This window comes from Caloenas nicobarica, chromosome 16 (genome assembly GCF_036013445.1).
Source record: "Caloenas nicobarica isolate bCalNic1 chromosome 16, bCalNic1.hap1, whole genome shotgun sequence".
NCBI classification, from domain to species: domain Eukaryota; kingdom Metazoa; phylum Chordata; class Aves; order Columbiformes; family Columbidae; genus Caloenas; species Caloenas nicobarica.
In genome coordinates this window covers 11,048,027-11,065,113 of record NC_088260.1, presented here as the reverse complement: position 1 = coordinate 11,065,113, position 17,087 = coordinate 11,048,027, and the positions used below count along the sequence as shown (strand labels likewise).

General features: G+C 38.4%; 1 protein-coding gene across 1 annotated transcript in view; it reads left to right on the top strand.

The window, feature by feature from the left end:
* Positions 1-428: 428 nt before the first annotated feature.
* The window catches only part of CCDC60 (coiled-coil domain containing 60), a 55,653-nt gene continuing 38,994 nt past the window's right edge, over positions 429-17,087 (top strand). Inside the window, exon 1 of the mRNA XM_065646773.1 lies at positions 429-878. Within this exon, the coding sequence (XP_065502845.1) occupies positions 429-878 (450 nt within the window). The remainder of the gene's footprint in view (positions 879-17,087) is intronic.

The window sequence follows — 17,087 nt, the reverse complement described above, 5'->3', positions numbered from 1 at the left end:
CCCTGTCCCCCTCTTGCCCTGGGGAAGGAGCTGGGGGGGTTTAGGCACCTCTCCAGAGTTTAGGAGGTGGGAGACTCTTGGTGTGAGGTCTGTGGGCAGGGTAGGTTGTGCCGTTGTTAAAAATAGGCTTAAACGAAGTTTTATTTATAACAAAACCCTTCAGAGAGAGGTGCTCTTGAGTGTTCCTGAGGAGAGTGTTTAGGTGTGAGGTGTCTTGGCCCCTCAGGATTTATTTCTATTTGAGGGGCTGCTGAGCGGAATGAGACCTCAGGTGGTGTTAGTTAGCAGAAGGTTCTTCTGTAGGTCTACGCTTTAGAAAACGTACTTGCTTCAGGTTTTGGGCAGCAAGTATGTGTTCTCCTGACTGCAAAACTTAGAGTTTTTAATAATTTAGGGATTAAAACCACCAAGGTTCCCATTCTGGAACAATGCCAGTACCAGATGCAACTAAAAACTGCCCAGGTGAGGCACCTGTGGGAGCAAACACAGGGAGGAGCAGCATATTGAAGGCACCTGTGGCACCAGACCCGCGTAAGAACAGCAAATTCAAAGCACCTGCGGTGTCAGATCCACACAGGAACAACAGAGCCAAGGTGCAGGTGGCCACTAAAGTGCTAAATCCTCAAGACTTTGTGCGCATCCAGGCTTTGCCTGGCTTAGCTCGGAAGGAAGGGAAGGTCTTGGCCAGGAGCAGAACAATTTACAGGAGCAGTGAACCTTCAAGAGAACAAGTGTTCTGGGAAAACCACCAGAGGAGGCAAAAGCAATTCACTCAGGGACTCTTCACTCCCTTTGGGAAGCCTTATCGGGAGATTGGAGATATTGTCTACATAGACCCGAAGAAACTCACCCTCTACTCCTTGGGGCAGCTGCCACAGGTAGGCCTGGCTTTTCTAGTTCTGCTTTAAAAAGAAACGCAGGGCAGCTTCTAAGTAAGCTGCAAGCCTGTGTTTCCAGGGAAAGGAGTTGTTATTTCTGCTTAAAGAGGAGTTTGAAACCATACTGCATGCCTGCATGTGGATAATTGGAATCTGGTCCAATATTTTATGATGCATTTACAGAGCATTTGTAAATAAAGTGGGACTGCTTTGATGTCTACATTGTGATTTTCGAACTGGCTTTTGAAGCTGACCTTTAAAGTTCTTAATGAGAGCACTTAATATGAAGGAGAGACAATAGCAGGCTAATGAATGAAAGGAAAAACATGGCATATTGAGAGTGTACTTAAGGGAAAATACTCAGGGAAAGGTAATGAGCCTTGAAAATGGAAGAACAGGAATCACACTGAGGGCATGAGGGTAAAGGATGGGTCAAAAAGCAGGAATGATAAATAGTGGCAGTTGAAGGTGGGTAAAAAGCTCAAAATTTGAGTGTGAGAATGGTATAAAAAAGTCTTTGTAATACAACTTACATAGGTAGGGATGACTTTGAAGGTAGTGAATTATTATTTTGTACTTTACTTGCATGTGTATTTGAATTTCAGGAAGGTATAAGGGGATTAGCCAGGAGTGGCTGTGATAGTTTGGTTGTTAGACTGGTTGTTATCTCCAGGTGTCCTTAGTGCTGTAAAGCCACCAACTTTGTGGGTCTTGTACTGTCTCAAGTTGCTTTTAAGCCAAGCTTGAATAAACCAAAGGGACAAGAACTCAGTTGCTGATGCTTGCGATGAGTTTGCAGTGTGTTTGCTTTGTTCTCATTAACGCTGTTGGTTCATGGAAGGAGATCTGAAGCTCTTGGAGTTTTCTGTGTGGTTTTGTGTGGAAAGCAATTTTCCTTGTGGAAACAGAGTGAAGTCTCTCTGGCCTATCTGTAACATCAGTCTCTGTGACTTTGAGCCTACGCTTTGCTTTGTGCTTTCTGATGGAGTGCCCAAGGGATAATCTCTGACAGCTGCGGCAGGAGCAGCGTAGTTGTTATTCAGGGTAGGCAGAAAAGATTCTGTCCACCCACTACTTAATTTTCTGCTCTGATTGTATGTGTTGCGTTCAGAGCTTGAAGTTTTAAGTCAAGTGTTTTAAGCTCTAAATATACAATGGGTGATATTCACTTTATTTTTATGTACTCCCTAAAGCAGCATCTTGCTGTCTGTCTTCATTCAAAGGCTTGTTTCTGTCAGTGGCAACACTTGCTGGATGTTGACTAAGTGTTCTTGTTTTAACCCTTAACTTCTAAAACATATTTCCTTCTGCATATTGGAAGTTTCTATAAGGATTTTTTTTCAGCTGCAGATATACTCTTTAAAATTCTGGTAATCCAGAAAATGTTCATTTGTTGTTGCTGTTTTGGTGTTGAAAAATGCTTGCAAGCTTTGATCTGTAAGGGTGCTCTGAAACCCAATTGGAATTTGGCTACTTAACCTGTAGATTGTAGGTACCAGATATGTCTAATTATAGGTGTCTGAGAGCATAACATTGCTGGTAGTAAAAATCATGATCTCTGGTTAATGCTTTCATACTGATCTCTGCCTTCTGAGTTAGCATTTTCTTCAGCCACAAGTACAGCTGATGACTTGCAATGATGACTGACAGTAAAATTTATAAACAACAAGATGATGATAAAAGCCCTGTGAATTCAACAGGAATTGAGTATGCTATTATCTGCTGGCAAATGCTACTTTTAAAACTGATATTATTTAAAAAATTAATTTTAAGAGCTAAAATCATTTGAGTATGTATGCAGGATGGTTATACAAAATGATAGGGGCATAGGATATTATATGTAATAATTGCACATCTAGGATGCTTTTTGTATACTTGATAGCAACAAATGTGTTCAGAAAAGCTGTTTGTTCATGGATGCTTTTTGTATCTTTAAGTAAATTTTATATCTGAAAATGTAGAGCTGATACTTGACTTTTCTAGGAGTTGCATTGTAAACTCTGCTGTTCCGTAGTCACACAAAAATGTGGTAGTAAAGCTGAGTTGATGAAGTGGAAGAACTGCATCCCACTGGAACAAAATAAACACCTTCTAAACTACTAGCAATCCCAGAGAGGGACAGGGGAAGCTCAGAAGTGTAGCATTTGTGTTTAAAAAGACAACCAGACAACTAAACCCTGCAAAAAAGCTCTAAAACCCACAACAAGGAGGCTTCTTTTACCCGTCCTGTACAGTATTATCCAAGAGTAATTGAGTGGCCAACTTTCACAATTATGTGGATTTTGTGACCTCTATGGTTTTAGATTACCAGTTATCCCAACTTCTATCACTACAATGTCTCGGTGTTTTCAGATGTGCTTTATATCTGGTGGCTTTCCACAGGTACTGTCTGTTCCCTCCATTGTCTTTACTAGAGGAATCCTGAGAAGTTGAGTGGGCCATATATTTTAACCAGAGCAGCTGTACCAAGCATCTTCCCAATGGGTTTCGGGTTTTGCCTTTTTAAAACTTGTTGGGGGTGGGAAAGGACTCTGTGGGGCTGCCTGGTTCTGCGTTGCATTAATGTCACTCCACACCCATACTGTGAGATAGAGCCCTTCCAACTTCCATTACAAATAATTGGAAATTACTTCACTTGGTTTGAGTTTTTTTCCTTCTCTCTCTCAAAGGTCAGGTGCAAATTGCAGACAGCACTGATTCATTGAAAGTCAAAGAATGTAGCTATCCAGACAGTATTTTTAATTTCCTAAGTGTTCAGAGCAATGTGTTAAAGATCTCTTTCTTATTCCTTAATGGAACGGTGCATGGTGATGTTAGTCACCTTTTATAATGTTTATATATCTTCTTTCCCTTAACTGCTATGACAAATCAATTTGCAAAACCTCTGAGGTGGCTTGTTGGCTTTTTACATGAAAGAAAATTGGCCTTTCTGACCAAGCCCTAAAAACAATCCGAGTCCACAAAATCTTGAGTATTATTAGTGTCAAAGCTTGCTCTGTACTTGTCATAAAATTCTGTTCTGTAATTCTGTGCTTTAGGTAAATAGGTCACTAGATAAGATTGATAACAGCATCTGCAATGAAAGGTTTTAAGCTGGGAACTAGAGAAGAAAACGGAGCAATTTCTTTCAAGAGAAATTACACTGATGTTATTTGTTATTGCTGCAGTTAAAGATCTGTCAGGGTTTCCAATTTAAAACCTTGCTTTCCAGAAGACTAAAAGCATGTTATTTCAAGGCAGAACTTGTAATGCAAAGAACCTTTTTCCTGCCAGCTCTCTGATGTGAGGATCAGTCATAATTCCTTATCACTCTGGGAAAAGCAGGAAGCATTAGTGGTGCGTTTTCTTCGTATCTCCAAAATGAAGAAACAGGTCAGGCCAGAGTACCCTGATGTGGTGACATTCCCAATGCTTTCCAAATTGAGTGTGGTCATCGATCAGCCTTGGTCTCACACCTGCACCTAAAATGTGCTATACCAGAGTTACTTTAAAAACAAACAAACAACTTTATTATAGATTTAGAAGAAGCTTAAGATATACCTTGAAACTTCATATTGAAGAATGTGAAATTTCAACAAAACACTAGTGAGGAAATGGATAGCACAATATTTCTTTCTGTTAACTAAACCGGCTTTGAAAGTGGAAAGCTACAAAATACTAACACTTTTCGAGAGTATTTTTTCCATATTAGATATACGAGGTAGAATATATGGGTGAATTATCACTGGCATGGCTGTTTTTCAGAAGTGTCAAACCATTGATAGAGATGTTCAGATTAAGGTATCTTTTGGGGTATTTTGGTAGGTTGTTGACTGGTAAAATTGGATCCTTACAAATCTTGCTAGAGGTGGTCTCGAAGTCTTCGGTAAACCTTTGAGTATTTCTAAATGTTACAAAATGCATATTGGCCGCATGAAAGTCAGAATTTTGAGATATGCTTTATTTGCAAAAGTTAATTAATATTTGGTTTAAGGTTGGGTTATTTTTTTTTTCTGCTTGTACTTCTTTGCCAGGCTCATCAAGATACCACAGTCTGTTAGCTCAGGAATTACAATGTTTCTAAGGGCTGGCCTTTTGGACAGAGCAAGGGAAACAAGCAAGGGAGAGTACATGAGAGGTCGTAGCAGTGAGAGTCATGCTTTCAGCTTCCCCAGAGGTCCAAATTTATCATGTTTGTCCTTGTGCATTTCTGATTAAAAATTGAGAATGAAGATGGGAAACAAAAAATTAGGCCCCATTTTTTTTTTTTTTTAAGCTAGGGATGCAGTGCACGCCCCCCATATGAAAATCAGTGTGAAAACTAAAAGCATCTGCAAAACCAGGTTTGTCTTTACCCTTCCATTGCAATACCTATGTAGATAGTGTAATGGCTTGCATAATCTTGGTTATCTGTTGCAGATCATGAACAATATAACTGTGGTACACTCAGGAAATATAATATGGGGAATTTCTAATTTTCAAGAAATTACTTTTTTTTTTCCTTCTTTCTTGCTTTCTGAAGTCACAACAGTTTGCAGCTGGCTGTAAGCCTAGGACAGAAGAGAAAGAAAGAAGGTGTGCAAGAAAAGTCAGTATTTGGAAAACTGCCCTTTCTCAGTTGACTAGAGTTTATCACCTTGCTATGACCAAAACATATTAGTGACGTAAAGTCTAGAGCATGTAAAACAAAAATAAAAACAAGTGCAAGCATGTGATTACAATTTCAATATTCTTAGTGTCGTATTGTAAAGAAGAGTCTGCTGCTTTTTAAGGAAACAAAAGTGTTTGTTTTCTGCCTCTGAGAGACCTGGCTGAATGTACGTTCAGGAATGTCTGAGAGACTTCGTCACCCGTGTGCAATGCTTGCATTGAAAGCCTACCATACATGGGTGTACAGGTATGCCTGACTTAGGTTTCCATGGAGATTTCTTGTAGCTAATTAACATAGGTGGATTTTGCAGATAGTTTTTCTTTGGCTAGCCTTCTCTAGTTTCTTTTTCTTGTCTTCAATAGGTAAAAGGGTTGGTGGTGGTGTGTGGTTTTTGGTTTTGGGTTTTGTTTGTTTGAGTTTTGGTTTTTTGGGGTTTGTTTGTTGGTTGGTTTTGGGTGGGTTTTTTGTGTGTGTGTGTTAAGCAGATACAAGTTGAGGTGTTTGGTTTTGTGGGTTTTTCTTCTTTCTGGAGTGAACATACAGGGACATAGCTGTTCTGCTCAAGTGTGTGTGGGGGGAACTAACTGGGTATAATACCAATGACTTTTCCTACAAGCTTCGTAACCTCTATCAATAAGTTCTGCATGCAAGCTCTCAGCATGGTAATCATCAGGCAGGACAGAATTCATGAATGTCTTCACTTCTCATGATGAAAGCTGATTACACTTCCAGCTTTCACCTGGGTCACTGCTAGCAACAAAAAAGTGAAACTCAGGTTGTACATGTTTTATGGATAATGCTGATTTCCAGTAAATAGAGTGAGTTGCTTAAATTTTTTTTTTAACTGTCTTCTGTAGCCTCATAACTAGGTTAGCAAGAATAACAATACAGTACACTACTTTTCCTTTTTAAAAATAGTAACAGATGCATTTCTTGTTGCAGAAGACAAACATTGGAGGATGTTTGGAAATGAACAGCCTAATGGCATGCATCTTTCTCTCTCATGTATGACTTTCTTGTCACCCATCCAAGGAGGTATTGACCCACCAGACATTCACAACACAATGATAACACACTGTTATCTTGCTGCTTTTATGTGCACGTTATTAAATGTTAGTAAGCCTCAATGCATAAGGTTTGAGGGCATATTAGAAAGTGGTGAATAAGCAGACTGTGGATAATTTGACTATAGAATAACAGGAAAGGGTATGGCTTTAGATGGCTGAACTAGTGGTCTGGAGCGGTTTGGTTATGTGAGAGCAGTACTAAAAGGAGGAGTGGAATGAAAGATAACCAGAAACTGAAGTGATAATAGTGTCGTCATAGAAAGAACCAGAACAGAGCAAATGAAATAAGAATGGAAGTTCAATTTTAGACATATTGTATCAAATTTGGATGTATGCCTAAATTGCAATAGCAGATATTTTTCTTCTTCCATCAACACATGTTGCATCAGATTAGGCTGTTAGACTGTACATTGGCTACTGTTCGTTTTATTAATTAAGTTCATTCCACCTTGCTAGCCTGAACCATAAATATATTTATTTTAAATTGGCTTTAATTTATGAGCCTTTACTAAAAGTTGAAAAATGTCAGTCATACAATTTCTGAGGAACTAAAATTCCTATTTGTACATGTCCATGGGCAACATGGAGAAATCCTATTGCAGTAATTCTAACAAGAGGATAACAACATTGCCAGTCAAGTATCTGAGGTTATTTAGCAGGCATAGTGAAGCTGTTCTTGATGCAGAATTTCTGAATTTCACTTCTTATTCTTACCTGTGATTTACTCTGCCACTGTAGTCACGTATCTGTTAGAAATTCTTGGCTATTTTAGAAGACCAGCAGTCCTTTAGTGCTGAAGTAGTTGGTTTTATTATTGTTAATCATAACATTTAAGCACTCATGTACTGAGGTTTTTTTGAAATGTTTTTCTTCGTGGCCTTGTGAGACTGACAGTTGTCACCTCTTGTACCTTTGGAGACAGTGACTTAGAAAAGTGAATTATCTCAGATAATTGCATGTGAAAAATATAAACCTGGTGTTATAGTGAAGAATTTTCTGACCCTAAGCTCATGTTTTTTCCTGCAGGTGTTTTTGCTTTGTCTTTTAGAATGTGAAACAAATGGTGATATAAATGAGAATAGAGACAGGGTATACGCTTCCAGAACTATATCTTTAAGGTCAGACTTTTTTTTTTTTAATTTGGTTGAGTGGTAGTTTTACTTTCTAACATTAATATTAAATGTTAGGTGGTACTCCTGACCTGAGCCTAACTACATGTAAATGTTATGTTCTATAAAAGTAAAGGCTTTATGATCACTAAATTAGTTTGACGTATCTCCAGAACAGCAGCTAACTGGTAAGGTCCACACAATCTCCATGCTATTAAGTTCAAAACAGTCTAATCCATTTCAAAAGTTCAATTTCTGTTCCGTAATGAATTAAGGGAAGCATATAAAATGTAATAATGCATTGTTATTAAGGTTTTAGTAAACTTGCCAAATGTCAGGCTGCTGGTACAGTCATGGTGCATTACACTTCTGTGATTACAGCTTGAGTTGTCATTGTAGCGAATTGTGTTGCTCACCTAGATTTGGGAATCAATCTGCAATATTATGCCTGGAGCAGGAGAGAAATGCATTACAAAGGTTACACTTTACAGTGAATATTCAAACCAGATTTTTAACAGGTTTAATGTCTGCTGCTCTTAAATAGTGCATACAAATACTTTGTGGGTTACATAATGAAAGAAATATACAACTTCTTGTATTTGAAGAACCTGGTGTTCCCCTGGCTACAGTGTGGCAGTTAAAAGTGACTTTTGATAACTGGAAACACTTCATCAGGTGGTTACTTTTGGGACAGAAGGGAGGGTGAGGGGGAATTGAGATTTGACTAGAAGTGCTATGGAAGAAATAAATGTTCGTTACCTTTTATGGGTATGATCAGTTTAGAGCTTGCACTGAACTGTAAGGTTAACACTTTGTAATTCATGGATGAGTTGCTGGTTCCTTTGTGTCACTGATAGCACAAAGGAATGTTAATGCTGATCTTGTCAGACACTGGTGGATTTCTATAATGTCAAGTTCAGTGGAGTCATACCAGGAATGAATGTATATGTACCAGAAATTTAAGAAAATGTTTCAGGTGGGAAAGCAGAGCTTTTTTGCATATGTGGAACTTAGAAACCTCTCTGTGTATCTGATCGCTAATAGGAAGTAGCAGGTATTTAATTACGGGTAGGGGAATGTGAACAATGTGGAGAATTTTATATTCACATGAGGGGAAAAAAAAATCAGAACTGATGTAGAAATGCAGGACCAGATTTGTAATTAGGTTGCGTTGTGCTCATTTCTAGGAAGGATAATATATTTATAGATGAAATTTACTCCAAATTGAGCCTGCAAAGTGCTTTTGGCATCATGTAGAGATTATATCAGCCATACCTGGTTAACTGGGGTCAGCAGAGCAGAGCAATGCTACCTGAGAGTTCAGGATAGAAAGTGATGAAGAATAATGTGCCCAGATGAAAAAGGAGAGATGAACTTAAGTGAGCAGACAGCAGTTTGAGCAAGTTGAATTTTAGTCAGGACACCTTGCTAATTCCCCCCAAACACTGCATGGCATAGGAGAGGAACCATCTTTCTCGTAAAGAAAATAAGTTTCAGGGTAAGTTGATCTGAATGCAAGAACTTTGAAACCTGTTCTTAAATTGGAATGTTTCCCCGTGCAGGCAAAGTGAATGAAGGCATTCAGCGGCAAGGGGGGAAAAAAGGTAATAATTAAAGCTCGAGTTTAGCTTGCAGAGGAAAACCCATTTGTGTAAAATCAGATTATTGGTGTTTCGCTTTCCTTGAGACAGTAGAATGATGTGTCTTAAATTACGAGTAGTGGAAGGCAGCATTTCCCATGGCGAGAGTAGCTTCTCCTTATTCGTGCCCATAGAAAAAGTGTTGAATGCAAAACAGCAATGGGGGGAGGACTGTAAGCAGGAAGAGAAGGACATAATAGAATGTCACAACATTCCTTGTAGTGTAATATGACCTTCCCATTAAATTAACTTTATGCTATTTGCACGGAAGGAGAGCTAAGATAGGGAGTATTTTGTAGGGGACAATAGTAAAGTTAATCAGGCAGCTATATTACTGTCACTCTTTACATTCAGAGCTCAAAAGCAGGGTATGGGGAATGGAGGTATAAAGTTACTTCGGATTCTGTTCATTTTGAAAAAGGAATTACTTTGTTATTTGTGAACACTAGGCTGTGACATTGTTTGGGGTATTGTAGCCCGGAACCTGTTTTTCTGGTGTATTAAGAGGGAGGTTTTAACGTAATTCTACAATGGCTTGCCACTAAAAGGTTTAAGCATCCTCTCTGCTAATCTAACAGGTACGAAAGACAGATTCCACAGTCCTTATTGGTGTGAAACACTGTGATTTTTTTTTTTTTCGTATGCCTGTCTATCAACCACAGTGGATGAATCATGGAGTAGGGCACAGTTCAAGTGAAACACTGGTGGATCTTGGTCTGCAAGCATTTAATTTCATACCCACCTGTACAATTTTACTTGAGGGTCAAAAGGTGCTTCATAAACCTGTTGTGATATATTTAAATTCATAATCACTCTTTCATACACTGCATCCATTACAAATCTTCACTTTTTAAGAATAACTTTGACTTTTTAGTAAGTTTCCTTACTCACAAACAACAAATTCAAGCTGTACTTCCTTGAGCTCCAGGAAAATAATCCATATGTTTGAAATAAAGAGACTGCAAAGTTGTTAGGGCTATTTGTAAAAAAAAAGTTGCAGTAAATTACAGAACCCACTGAACCCTCTGGCAGATCCTAGTCGCTGTGAGTGCACTCTGTGTCTTTGGCCTTGAGCTAATGCCTATGGCACTTCTGAGAGGGTGAATCATGTCATTCCTCATCTGTTACAGCAGTCCTTGGACTGCACTACTTTAGTTAGAAATGTCTTTACTTCAATTGTTTTGGCCTTTGTGCTTCATTTTGCTCCTGCAGGTACAACCAATGGTTCCCAGTGATCAGATAGCTTCATTTCTCTTCCATACTGAGGATTCTGATCTGTCCAGGCTTCTGAAATGGCATCATTTGGTCCCTCTCTGTGTCAGCATTTCCCTCTCAGTGCTTCAGAAACCCTGTGGTTTTGAACCCTGGTTGATTCCTCCCTCTCCCCTCAAAGTCATTCTTGTACCCCTTGAATCAGTTAGCTCCCAGTTCAGACAGAGGAATACTTACAGCTTTATTAGATATCAAATGAATCCCCATAGCTAATTGTTTGCCATGCTGTTTGGAGAGCTATTTATTTTAAGAATAAATGAAGCTATGTCATAACTATGGCCTAAAAATAAAGGACAAGCATGATCTCATTCACTGGAGAGTTAATGGCAGAAAATCAAACCTGTCATGTCTGACAGTTTTAGAATAAGTCTCACAAGTATGGTTCATGCCTTGAATTGCCTCATGACTAGGCTGATACCTTGTGTATTTGTGGTACTGTCTCACCTCAACTGCCAGGTGCTACTGATCATCTTGATCTGCCAGCTGGCTGTGTTGGTTATGTTGGAGAGGTTGTGACACGATGCTGCAGGTACTGTTACCTTGTGCACCCTACATGGAAAGCATTCCTCTCTAAAATTATTCCTCCCTAAAAAATCACACATGAGAGCCCAGCAGCAGCGTTCCTCTCTGTCACATAACCTACTGCCAAAAACATGCCTGAATACAGGGAGTAGGAAATAGTAAAGGTCTGAAAGTCTGGTCATTGGCGACTTTTAGGACTAGTACTTTCTTGCAGGTGTCATGATATTGGCAGGTTTGTTGGCTGGCTGGTGAAGAATGGTGTGACTGCCATCAGTTCACAGTGGTCAAGTGTGACAACTGTAAGCCACAGCAAGCTGGCAGCTTGCTGCTGATAAAGATTTTTGGCCCAGAACAGACTGAAATAGATGGACTGTGATTCATCTGCACCATAATGACCACATAACAGTAGGACTGAGTTTAAAGAGGGTTTATATTCCATTCCTAAATGTTTTTCAAAGCTGGTATTTACTGCTCTATTTAGGGTTCATTAGTTCTGCCAGAACTAGAAGTATTTATGAATTTCATACAGTGCATTTATTATGTTGACAAAATAATTGAAAATCTATAACAATTATCTTGTCAAAAATATTCTAGTCAAATTCCATCATTTTAAAAACCGGAAACAGATCTCTCTCTAGTTCCGAGCCTGTCTTCCAAAGTGGTCAGATGTACAAAGAAGCCTTTTCTCTAAGGAAGCATCTCAACGACATAGGACCAACACAGTATTAGCTTAGAGCATATGGTTAAAATATTCTGTCCTTTATGCTGCTTTACATTGTTGATACTGTCTTAGGTTTATGTGTTTATGCGTTGAAGAAAGTGAGTCTTTACTATAACAGAAACACATTTAACTTTTCTGTTAACACCTGCAGCAGGTGCTAGGTTATCTACAGATATCTACCACACGCTGCTTCAATTTTTTTTTATTAGGTTACCCTGAAATGTTAGAAATTAATTCCCAGAGTCAGTGTGAGATAAAGTGACGCTGGATCGGAACTGTGAGACAAATTGCTCATTACAGTTCAGGGAGCTGAATTCTCTATGCAGACAGCTGTACTGTCACTGGAGGGTTTTCGGGCACTTCACCCGCAAGCTCTGCCTCAACGAATGCTGCCATTGTTGGTGAAGCTCATAGGTGGATTTCTGTAAAATAAGCTCATTTTAAACTCACATCAGAGGCATTGCTATGTCTTGGAATTGTTATTTTTGTTTGGTTGGGTTTGCTTCTTGTCACCCCGTTTAGAGATTGTGTCACTGTGCAACAGCCTGAACTATAAACAGTGATGTTAATCCATGAAAAATCAGAAATTAAACCTTGGCAAGATCCTAGCGATCCCTATCCAGGATCATCAGATGAAAGCTTTATTTTTTTTACTGACTTTTTCTAAAAGCTCAGCAGCACAGAATCCATTCAACTTTGTTGTCTGACAGTCAGAAATCACTCTTGCTGACAGTGAGCTCACTTCATCTTGTAGTGAAAGCAAATAAAGAGATTTAAAAACAAACAAACAAAAAAAGCCCAAACCACCACACACCACACCAAATCTTTTCCAAAAAGTCACTTTGCTATTTCCATTAGCTCATCAGAAATGTTCTTGTGTAACCTCACCTAGGTGTTCCTGCTCCAGCAGGAGGATTGGACTAGATGATCTTTTGAGGTCCCTTCCAATCCCTGACATTCTGTGAAATCCTTCCCTCTTAAGAAAGCTGATGTCAGTAAAATATTGTGTATGTAATTTTTTCCCTTCAGGTATTTTACTTTCAGCTGTTCTCCTAAAATAATATGATCTTATATAATCTATGTGAGATCTGAATTGGTGTGTGGCAATAATTGTGAGTCAGAGCAAGTTCACTATGTAAGATAGAGGCTTTGGAGTAAGGTTTGCCAGTACCTATTGCTTGTGACAGCAAATTCTGTGAATGTAAGGCTTAGTGCTGTTTTGCTCAGAGGGTCAGCTGGACGACACTATTGCTTGAAAACTGTGATTTGATGGCTGTATGACATACAGCCTTAAAACTAATGGAATATGAAATAGGAAATCAAAACAAAGATAGTGCTTAAGGAGAATGGGCCACAGATGTAATGCAGTCTGTGTGTGCAGCTGGCACAGCTATCACAAAATGCTTCTGAAAATAGCTGTCCTTCAGAAAGTCAAGTTTTGGTGGTTTAGCCATGGCTTATTCCTTTATTTCTGTGTCAGATATTAGCAGTTTGGACTGAACTTCTTTTACAAGAAGTGTAGAGTAGTTCCTAAATATTAATACTTTTTTTTGAAGTCACAGATAAAACGATATAAGGCTTTATTTGCAGATAACCTTGTCAAATCTGTTCCAGAGTGCTAGCTCACTTAATGTGATGATCCAACCCACACTAGGTACAAATGAGGGGGATATGTGTGTGTGTGCATGTTTAAGTTCTATTATAAATTGCAAATTGCTAATAAAGAGAGGGCATTTTTACTTCAGTATGTTACATCTAAAACCCATGTAGAGCTGTTGCTAGGACCTTGGTGTATATATTTAAAGAGTGTTTTGGATTAGTATTGGGATTAAAGGATACTCTGCAATCTTGCATGAAACATAGCTGCTAAGATCCTTTTCTTGACATGTTCATCTGTCTCATATTTATCATGGATGAAGTTGGTGCCAGCCAGTCTGTGGATACAGACTCATTCTGCTGGTGCAGTATGGACCATATTCATTCCTGTCAAAATATGGATTCACTTAGGATCTGTATTCAAACAGAGAACTTGACCCTTTGACGAAAATATGCTTGAGTGAAATTAAACAGTGGTTGAGAACTTGGTTGCCTTTTTGTTTGTCAACTTCATATTTTCAGTTTACTTAGAGAACATCCATTTATATAGCAACCCATTGTATATGCTTTGTTTATTCTATATAAAGTGTCACTGGGAAAATACTTTAAGAAATTTATAAGCTTTTAAATCATCTTAGTCTTCAGCTTGCATCTAAAAATGAACGTTTGTTTTAGGGAAGCAACAGGAGTGGCTGCCTGGAAAAACAACAATGGAACTGTCAGCCCCATATTGTGATGTGCATGTGGTGAAAAGATGACTCTTTTTGTTAGGGCTGGCAGATGCACTCTGTTCATTTTACAGGTCATTACATTTCTCATTATACAAACTCAATCATCTGAGTTTTTAAAATATGATTTAGAATATGAAAAATAGTGTGCAAGATAAATGTAGAATTTTAAATTTTGAAAAACAAAACATAATTTGAGAAAATGATAAATTCCATAATGATCCTACTGTGTTATTCTCATTGTCTGGCTACTCCATATGGAAGGTTACATTCTGACTTTAGGAATATCACTGCCTGCAGAGTAACAACAAACAAAAAATTTCTATCTGCCAATCTACTTAGAGATTCTGATTAATCTGTCTGCATTCTTAAAGGAGAGAATCTGTAGCATTAATGTGTGCATTAGGATATTATTTATCTTGTGGCTAGCGACTGTATCCTTTTAAAAATGCTTTAAAGTGCTGTGATGATGGAAAAGAATTACTGTTGTTAAACTTCTCTAACAGTTCTTTGCAGAAACTTATTTTTCCTAATCACTGAGTCTTAGCTGTCTTTGGAAACCAAATAAAAATAAACAAAACAAAAACCACAAACCCTTCCCCACCCCACCCCCCCCAAAAAAAAACCAACCCAACCACAAACAAACCCCACACTCCAAAACAAAACAAAAACTTCTTCCCTTCCACCTCACTTCCTGAACTGGATGTAATGTTTGTTTGCAAAAAGCTCAAGATTACAGATAACAGCTACTACTTTGGAAAAAAGTGGTTAGTTTTGACAACTATTTGGCCTGAGTAATAATTCACTTAGATTTCTTGCTTGGAAAGCAGTCTGTTAGCACAGCTCTCCTCCGCACAAATTTTCTTAGGAAAGCCATAGATGGGAGGAAGTGATGTTTAATCAGCTGAGCTTTCTGTTACTGTTGGCTTTCCATTATTTTCTTCCGCAGAAACATGAGTCACTGTGATCCCAGAATAACAACACTTAAGAGTGCTACCAGTGAGCTGGGAAGATACAAGTGAAATAATGGCTCTAAGAAGTTCAGGCTTAATCTTTCCCTATGCATTCGGCATTTTCTTCTCTGATCACAATATTGTCTGGCCTTTCCAACACCTTCAGACTGCTGTTACATGAGGTTTGGGTATTACTCACCAAAAATAGAGCTATGAAACAGAACACATTAGCTTAAGCATTTATGCTAAGCCCAAAACACTGCTATTTCACTAGAATGCGTCCCACAGCTAATGCTAGACTATCCATATGGATTGTCCAGAAATTAGATTCTTGACACATCTCTAAGACTTATCAGACCCTTAAATAATATAAGTACAGTCTTCCATATTAAGACAACGCTGGACTTTGTAGCTTCTTACCAAACTAGGTATGTGGACCAAATAAATTGCCTACTGCAACAAGGTGTTGGTAAGTATGTGTGTCGATGTGACTGAACGCTTTGTAGCTTAGTTCTGAGTAAACCAAATGACCTATAACTGGGGAAGTCCAAGATGGATCTCTTCTGCAGAATCCTGAATGGGACACCCTCGGTCTTCAGCATAGGAAGGAACTTCATTACTAAGAGACCTTTTAAAATTTTACTGTGAAATTGATTCAGTATTTTTTTTTAACTATGCCAAAGCAAAGCCTAGGATAGAGATTAAGATTATTGTCTTATTGTCGTGTCCTGCAAGTATTAAAATACAATAAGTATCGGAGTGAGACATTCTAGAAATATGTGCTGGATAGGCACAAAGCTAGCTCATGTAATTAGCAACTTAACACCCAGTAATATGACTCTAAGTACGAGGAAAATTCTCTAAGCCCTTCCTTGGTTTGTGTGTTTTGTTTTTTAAACTCAAATACAGGTGGATGCAATGAATTCTAATAAACCTTACTAATATAAGCTGTCAGGTGTTCTGAGACATGAGTAAAGCAAAATCACCCACATAAAGCTGATAATTTTGGACTGTCTTGCATGAAAGAGGTTTTCTAAAATGAGTTATGGAAGTAACTATCTCAGAGCTTGAGATAGAAGTTCTTGGGACTGATCCATTGTGCGTTCCATTTACAAGGCAAAGCTGGGTTTGCTTATGCATCCCCGGTTCCTTCCAGAGGTGAATTTAACCATAATTGTTAATTCTACCAATAGTTTTCCTGACCCTATGCCAACTGAAAAGACTTTTTTTTTTCTTTCTTAAGATCAAGGGAGTTCCAAGTTCTAGTTTGTTTGAAATAAATTCTTTTAGAAAGCACAGCCAGCTCTTTCTTTCCTGTGAGTCTGGCATACTTGGCCAGCTGTTGTTTGAGGAAAATAGTGCCAGGAAGCCTGTCATATTGTATTTTTTAATGTGTTTTTCTTTGTTGCTGGGGTTTAAAATTATTTTAGGTCTTACGAAAAATGCTTGCTTAACAGTCTTTGCAGAATGAGATTTTTCTATTTATCGACAAAACCAGTAGGAGCAATGCATGTTTGCTCCCAGAACCTCTCAGAGAATGTGTTTTGGTGGGAATGGATGCAGTGAGGATGATGGTTTTGGGGCCCAAATCCACTTAGTAAGTGGGCTACAGCAGCCTACAAGAAAAAAAAACTCCAAAGCCAGTTTCTTTTACCTCAGGCTATATAGCATAGCTCACTGCATTGTCTGCATTATGTTGTCACTTGAAATTTTTTTCTTTTGTAGGTCTGACAGTGAAATAGGAAGTAGCTTATCTTTCTGAAATGTTTTTTTCCGGGCCAATGACAGTACTTCTAGTAGAAGTCAGATCAGTTCTGTTGAAAAAGTAAATAACTTTTTAGGCATGTCTGCACTTTAATCAGACTTATTTGAAAACTAAAAGACACATTCTTGGGGGGAAAACTGTGTTGTAATATTTAATTTTCAATAATTTTGAAATTCTAGCTAATGTGACTGTGGTTTTAGAGAATG